This window comes from Camelina sativa, chromosome 10 (genome assembly GCF_030686135.1).
Source record: "Camelina sativa cultivar CO46 ecotype springtype chromosome 10, ASM3068613v1".
Lineage (NCBI taxonomy): Eukaryota > Viridiplantae > Streptophyta > Magnoliopsida > Brassicales > Brassicaceae > Camelina > Camelina sativa.
In genome coordinates, this window is record NC_141889.1 from 1,577,393 (window position 1) to 1,584,301 (window position 6,909).

At 31.5% G+C, this 6,909-nt stretch overlaps 1 protein-coding gene across 2 annotated transcripts; it reads left to right on the top strand.

Moving 5' to 3' along the window:
- The first annotated feature begins 2,851 nt into the window (after window positions 1-2,851).
- Window positions 2,852-5,134, top strand: LOC104716463 (homeobox-leucine zipper protein ATHB-40). 2 transcript variants are annotated; one of them, XM_010433839.3, is made up of 3 exons: window positions 2,852-3,282; window positions 3,734-4,059; window positions 4,606-5,134. In XM_010433839.3, exons 1-3 carry the CDS (start codon window positions 3,198-3,200, stop codon window positions 4,846-4,848), a joined length of 654 nt encoding a protein of 217 aa, XP_010432141.1. In that variant the 5' UTR covers window positions 2,852-3,197; the 3' UTR covers window positions 4,849-5,134. The 2 variants fall into 2 exon arrangements, with proteins under 2 accessions (XP_010432141.1, XP_087325708.1); XM_087469582.1 differs by lacking the exon at window positions 2,852-3,282 and adding an exon at window positions 3,494-3,632.
- Window positions 5,135-6,909: the final 1,775 nt, after the last annotated feature.

Consider the following 6,909-nt stretch of genomic DNA (forward strand, 5'->3'; position numbering starts at 1 on the left):
AATATAGAGAACAGTGAGTAAATAACATGTTGTTGGTTCTTGATGTATAACTAATTTTGGGCCAGTTTTTGGGTGATGTGGCAACTCGTGAATGGATACAATTTTTTGCAAAGGAGAAAACATTTATTTGTATGGAGGAAGTTTTGTTTGCTTTTTTTAATATCTTTAATGTTTTTTTATTTCATAAAATTTGGTATTGTATTTTGAATTTTAGTATAAGTTTTTTAGGTTTGCAATTTAAATGTTATTTTTTAAAGTTTTTAAAATTGTAATATGTTTTTTTTTATATATCTTTAATGTTTTTTTGTTTCATAAAAATTTGGTATTGTATTTTGAATTTTAATATAAGTTTTTTAAGTTTGCAATTTAAATGTTATTTTTTAAAGTTTTTAAAATTGTAATATGTTTAAGATTATTATATTATTAAATCTTATGATCTTAAATAAGTTCTCCCAATAACCAACTTCTTAACAAAAGATCTAAATTAATGATCTTATATTATTTTCATAATATTTTTATTCTAAGAACACCCAAAAATGTTCTTCCAATGCAGATGCGAGGGTGGGATTGGAAGAACATGTGAAGTAGTAGAGACATGGCAGTGTTTTTAAAGCAGACACAAACACTTACGAGAAGATAGAGGGAGACAAAAGGCTTTGGCTTCCATTGTCTACTTCTCTATGTTCCTATTAATATAACTTTTAAAGTATTTGTATAAACTTTGAAACATTAGAAAACGTACGTTTGGTTGTGTTGTTATTCGCCACGTTTCGTTGTTGTATTCCGTTCATATGACTCCCATCATGTTCCTTTGTCCCCTCTCCTTTTCTCTCTTTACATCGTCTCATCATCATTAAAAAAAGAAAACAGCTTTTAGAATTAAAAACGTGATACATTCAATTCAATAACGAAATCAAATCCCCAATTCAACTTATGAATGCGAACCTAGTAACCATCTAGATGTCCAGATTTATGATACCTCTAGACTAACTGGGTTGAAGAGTAGAATTTGTATATGTATTATTATTCATGCATGTTATCGTTTTATTAATTATTGTGTTTTAATCTTACCAAATAACGGATTCAGAAATATGGACGCGTTAGTGCAGTTTTAAACATTAAACATCAGTAATTCACTTTTTGTATATAATAAGAACTGAAGGTTTTACGATTTGATTTTACGTGTAAAATTAGAGTTCATTGTAGATCCTAATTACGTTTTTTTGCTTAATTACTCGTGAATTAACTTTATCAAAAAATTAAACTATATTAGTATAATGTTTATGTTTTCATTATAAGATTGATCGCTGTTATGTATAAGGTTAATTAAGCACAAGAAATCAATAAGTTTGTCAATGGGAACCAAAATAAATAACACCGATATTCTATAACTTGAATATATATATATATATCTATATATATATCTGATTAGATAATAACTAGTCCATAACTCTCTTAACTCTAAAATTATAATATACCTTTTATCTAAATAAAGTTTATTAACCTTTAGAAGCAAATTAAAACACTATTTTTAAAGACAGATATACACACACAAAAAGAAGACAAATATCTCTACCGAATTTAGGGGGTTCATTGGTCCAATATCTTTAAGGAGAGTCCACATCTACAAGTAATTATTATCATGAACATGATCTTAATCCCATTTTAGGATAAATATTAACTACAGTTAACTAATGATTTGCTTCGAAGTCGAAGCTTAAGGTGTCTACAAGTCTACACTTCCACTAAGTCTTCAACCACTTTAAGTTCTATCTTCTTTATACTTTATCTTTTGATCCCCAAGAATATTCTCTCTGGCACCAAGCAAGTAATGTAGTCACTTGTTTGCTCATTTGGCTCCTCTTTTGATTTGGTTAGTTACGTTTCGAAATAGAATATACTTCATTAGACCATACGATATGTTTTTATTCTTGGACGTTGATATATACTGTCCATATCTATGCAGATATATATCACACAATACTGTAGTTGTTCAACAATAATAATTATAAAAAAAAAGAATTCTAAAGTTATGTCGTTTATCACATTAAAATATATATGTCGATATATATAGTCATTTTTCTTCTGCATTTATTCTTTATTTTGGTTTTTATTTATTTCGGTTGTGTAAATGTTATCAATTGGAATCTTAGTTCTATAATGAATTCTGGCTAATTCTTACAGCCATAGCTTTCTAGCGACTAGAAGTATAGAACTAATAGAAGGAAGACACCAATTGTATTTAATTACCTACATAAACAAAGTCATTTATCTCTCTATCCACAAATTAAAGAACAAATAGAAAGAAAAGAGTCGAAAGTAGTATTGAAGGGGCTGCTTGATTGGGTCGTGGAGGACATTGAGACCGGTGAATGTCCTTTCCATTGGACAGCACAGTTTCATTTACGAAACAGTCCCTTATTGGTCTTCCCTCTACGAATTGTATACTACTATATAGTTTTCTAAAGACTCATAAATATTATTAACTACAAATAGATGAATTCGTAATTCGTATCATTTCTCCCTTTTGGTAATGAAATTTACTTTGGTGTCTTCACGTGCCGAAGCTGTCGAGTTTTCATGCTCCGATATATCAATGACGTGTAGCTAAATACGTCTATATGTTTAGTGTTGTTTAGTATTACGCATGGGCCGCAATGTTATTAATAAAACTTTTTATCATTATCTTTTGTCAAGTACCTAAAAAAAGAAAGTCTAATCTATATATAACTAGTATAATTCGATATATCATACTTAAACATAATTAGACATAACAAATAATTGATGATGTGGTAAACTTTTGAACAAGATTTATGTTTTTAATTGAGAATGACAACAAAATTTAACCAATGGACAATTTGGACATCGTAAATGTCAATTATAAATTTAAACTGTCAAGGTCGTCGTCGTTAACAAAATGAAACAATGTTAAAGCTGGTACAAAGGAATATTATTTTCACTTTTTAATTTCTTTGTCCTTTTACTAACCCTCCCAAGTCATAAACGAGGCAGAGGAGTGTAATCACGACCAGTGGTAGTTCCGTAATTATAAAAGAACAAGAAGCCCACATCAGGGAAATGACATTTCATTTCTTGACACCTACACTCCTTATAAATCTTAGGTTTTCCTCTTCCCCAACACAACTTCTCACAATTCATAAAAAGTGAGACAAATTAAGACAGAGAGATCCAAGAACATGAATCACACGGTGGATGATCAAAACATGGCCTTTATCTCTCAACTGTACCCTGATGTCTACACTCAGTTAGTACCACAACCAGGTTTGTCCTTTGTTTTTCAATATCGTTATTAGTCTGTTCGAAAAATTCATTTGTTTTATCTCTTTGTTTTAAAGTTCGACAAACCCCAAATTTCATGGATTTTTATAAAAATACAAGTGGGTTTTGTTTTTAGATAATTTATCCGAAGGTTTTTATCTTTTATATATATATATATATATATCAAAGTCTGAAAAATCTCTTAACGGCTTAAGGAAGAAGCTACTCAAATTCAAGTGGGTACACGAGTCTTTCCAAAAGAAAAAAAAGTTCTCGACCAACACGCATAAGCCTAAAAATACTGATATCATCTACGTGCATGTGAAGTGTGAACACACATCAAGAAACTAAAAGTAAAAAATAATTTTGATAATGAAAAATCCAAACTTTATTTAAGGTGATCCTGTTATTAGAGCATTATTTATTAATCTGCTTTTACTTCTTTGGTCGGCAGGAGATGTGAAGCCACCGAAGCGGAGGAGGAAGAAGAGCAAAGGAGCGTTGGCTTCCGGAGATGGAAGTAACTGTTTGTTCAGGAAGAGAAAGCTAACCGATGAACAAGTGAACATGTTGGAGATAAGTTTTGGTGACGAGCACAAACTTGAGTCGGAGAGGAAAGACAGACTTGCAGCGGAGCTAGGGCTTGACCCTCGTCAAGTTGCCGTTTGGTTTCAGAACCGTCGCGCTCGGTGGAAGAACAAAAGACTCGAGGAAGAGTACAATAAACTCAAGAACTCACATGATAACGTCGTTGTCGACAAGTGCCGACTCGAGTCTGAGGTATTTTTCCTTTTTCTTCTTTTATCTTCTTTCTTCTTATCTTTTTTTTTTTCGTTTCTCGTTTACTTCTTATTTTTAATTAATAAAAAAATACGTGTAGGGAATGGTTTTTAGGTTTCTTGTTCTCTTTTCTTTTTAACCTTATTCCTACACTAAATTGCATTATAGAAAATAAATAGAATATGTAATTTAATTTATTTTATAAATTCTTTTGGTAATATATTGTCTTTCTGCATAAATGAACGTGAGCTCAAGGCTCGAAGGAATTAAAAATCAATAAATGAGACAGAAAGTTAAGTTGAGAACTTAAAAAAAAGTGACGTCAAACTGTAGATTGCCACCTTATTACACAACATAATACACTTTTATATGTATTCCGTACAATGTTTATCTTTTCTTAATACTGACTTAAGTCTTTGTCAATGGGCTCAATTGTAGACTAGGCCCACTGACTGTAACTAGTAACCACCCATCTAATTGAAGTGTAATCAGATGCTTGCATTGGTGATTAGTTACTTAATGATTGATTTTACATTTTTTTCTCAGGTTATTCAGCTCAAAGAACAACTCTACGACGCAGAACGTGAAATCCAAAGATTAGCAGAAAGAGCAGAAGGAGGATCAAGCCACAGTCCAATTTCGTCTTCGGTTTCCGTAGAAGCTAATGAAACGCCATTTTTCGGAGACTATAAAGTCGGAGACGAGGAGGATGACTATGACAACTTGTTTTATCCGGTGCCTGAAAACAGTTACATCGATGGAGCGGAATGGATGAGTCTATACATATGAAATCACTAGCTTATTAATGTAATATTCAATATTTAGTTATATAAATCAAGCTAGTATCGTGAATTAGGGAAGCATATTTTTAAGTAAAATTTGATAGATTATATAACTGTTGAATTTCGAATGTACAAATATATTAACGATGGGTTTTCTCGCTAATGTAATTTGGCTATCTTTATGTAAGCAAGAATTGCTTAAGTGAATTATTAGTAACTTCGTTGAAAAAAGCGTATTCTATAATTTATTTTATTTTTATTGTAAAAATATATTGGATGTTTAAAATAGAAAAGATAATAGCCCATTCGGTTGAACTTGTTGGAGCTGATGGATTCAAATTTTTTTTTTCAAGGAGACTAAATATGCATGGTAATTACGACCGTAGAATCTATATATGTAGCCTAGTTGAGTAATTATGTCTTCAAATAAATAATTTTCATAAACCAAAAAGAAGTGCGGCCCTAGCTAAAAGCCTTATCGGCTCAAATATGTGCTGCAAGATTCGCAAATTCTTTACTTTATAAATTGTAGAAGACAAAGGACTAGATGACATGCACATGAAGATAAGATAAGCAAAACGGTTGTTGAAACTTTTTTTTTATCTCGATGGATAAGAGTTTTCCCGATTAGAACAAAAGGAGAGTTCGGATAATGTAAACTAATTTTGGTAAAACAAATTCTGAGTCAAGTTTTATAGACCAATTGACAACTAGCTAATGGGTAAAGAAAGCTTCTATTATGGTTAGAGTACAGTCATATTTGCTCTATGATTATAAATTCATCATGATTATTATAGTGATCTGGATCGCATAATTTAAAGTGAGAATTTCTTATATTGGTCATCAAAAATTTGTAAATTTAAAACGATTGAAATGATCACATCTTATCATGCATTTGTAATTATGTTAAGACTTAGTAGACACATATCGTTTTCTCTAATCAATGTGTCTTGGACATGATGATCAGAGCTAGGTTCTTTGATCCATACATCTTTGTCACACTCAATATAAGATTTACAAGCTGCATTTTCTGAAAATCAAAGTTTAGTTTGGTACATGACATGATTAGAGAGGATCTTAGATTAAGTTGTTTTGGATTTTGATTAGCGTTAATATGATATAGACATATTACTAAATCATCCTAATTGTAAAATCATAGACCGAAAACATTATGGTCTCATAAAGTAAAGAAACAGCGGACCCACGAAGAAGTGTTTGGCCAATAAGGAGATGAAGTTTGGGTAAATAGAAAGCGAAGTGTAAAGCAAACGTAATGCCGTGGCTCTTTCTAAAATGGGATCGTTTTTGAAGTACTAGTAACCACTTTCAACACATTCACTGTATCTAAATGCGTTGTATTATTATTATTATAGTTCGAGTCGTCGTCATGTAATGATTTAAGTAAAGTCTGTGACCTTTTTTTATTGATATGGTGATCCATCACATTCACATCAATTACGTAATGGAAATGCCAATGCTTTACGAAAGATGCTACCTTTATCTAAAAAAAATCCTAAACGGGTCTAAATAAACAACATCAAAAATAAATGGGCAGGGTCTAAAAGAGTATATTACTAAACGGGTATAAATGGGCAGGTATGAAACGAGACCCAATGGACTCAACAAGAGGCCAACAATATTTTAGGGGATTATAAAACGATACCAATGGGCTTTATAAGCCAACCCAAATTCGCTTGGCAGAAACTAAGGGCCCGTCTCAAATATTAGTTTTTTAATTTCCTTCTATAATTTTGACGTCATGCTGATTAATTTTTTTTAACTAGAAGGTAAAATTATCGGTTTTTTTTTTTTAAACAGCAGCTTGCATTGATTAAATGGGAGTGTAGTCCTCATGGAGGGTGTTTACAATAAAACTTGGAACATAGTGATGAGAGATAAAAATCATTTGGTTCTGGAAGCGTGTTTTGGCTAACTTATCCGCTGCTTTGTTGTTAGTTCTTCTTGTCCATTGGAACTTAACCTCTTCGAAATTCTGCTTCAAATGGTTGATTTCTCGGATCCATGTGTGCCATCTAAAGCTGCTTTGTTCGCCATTGATCAGACTGAT

Excerpts from the sequence above, each read along its gene's own strand:
- LOC104716463 (XM_010433839.3), top strand. The coding sequence starts at position 3,198 with ATGAATCACACGGTGGATGATCAAAACATGGCCTTTATCTCTCAACTG. Across the intron at positions 3,283-3,733 it reads TCAGTTAGTACCACAACCAG|GAGATGTGAAGCCACCGAAG; the intron begins GTTTGTCCTTTG and ends TTTGGTCGGCAG. Across the intron at positions 4,060-4,605 it reads AGTGCCGACTCGAGTCTGAG|GTTATTCAGCTCAAAGAACA; the intron begins GTATTTTTCCTT and ends TTTTTTTCTCAG.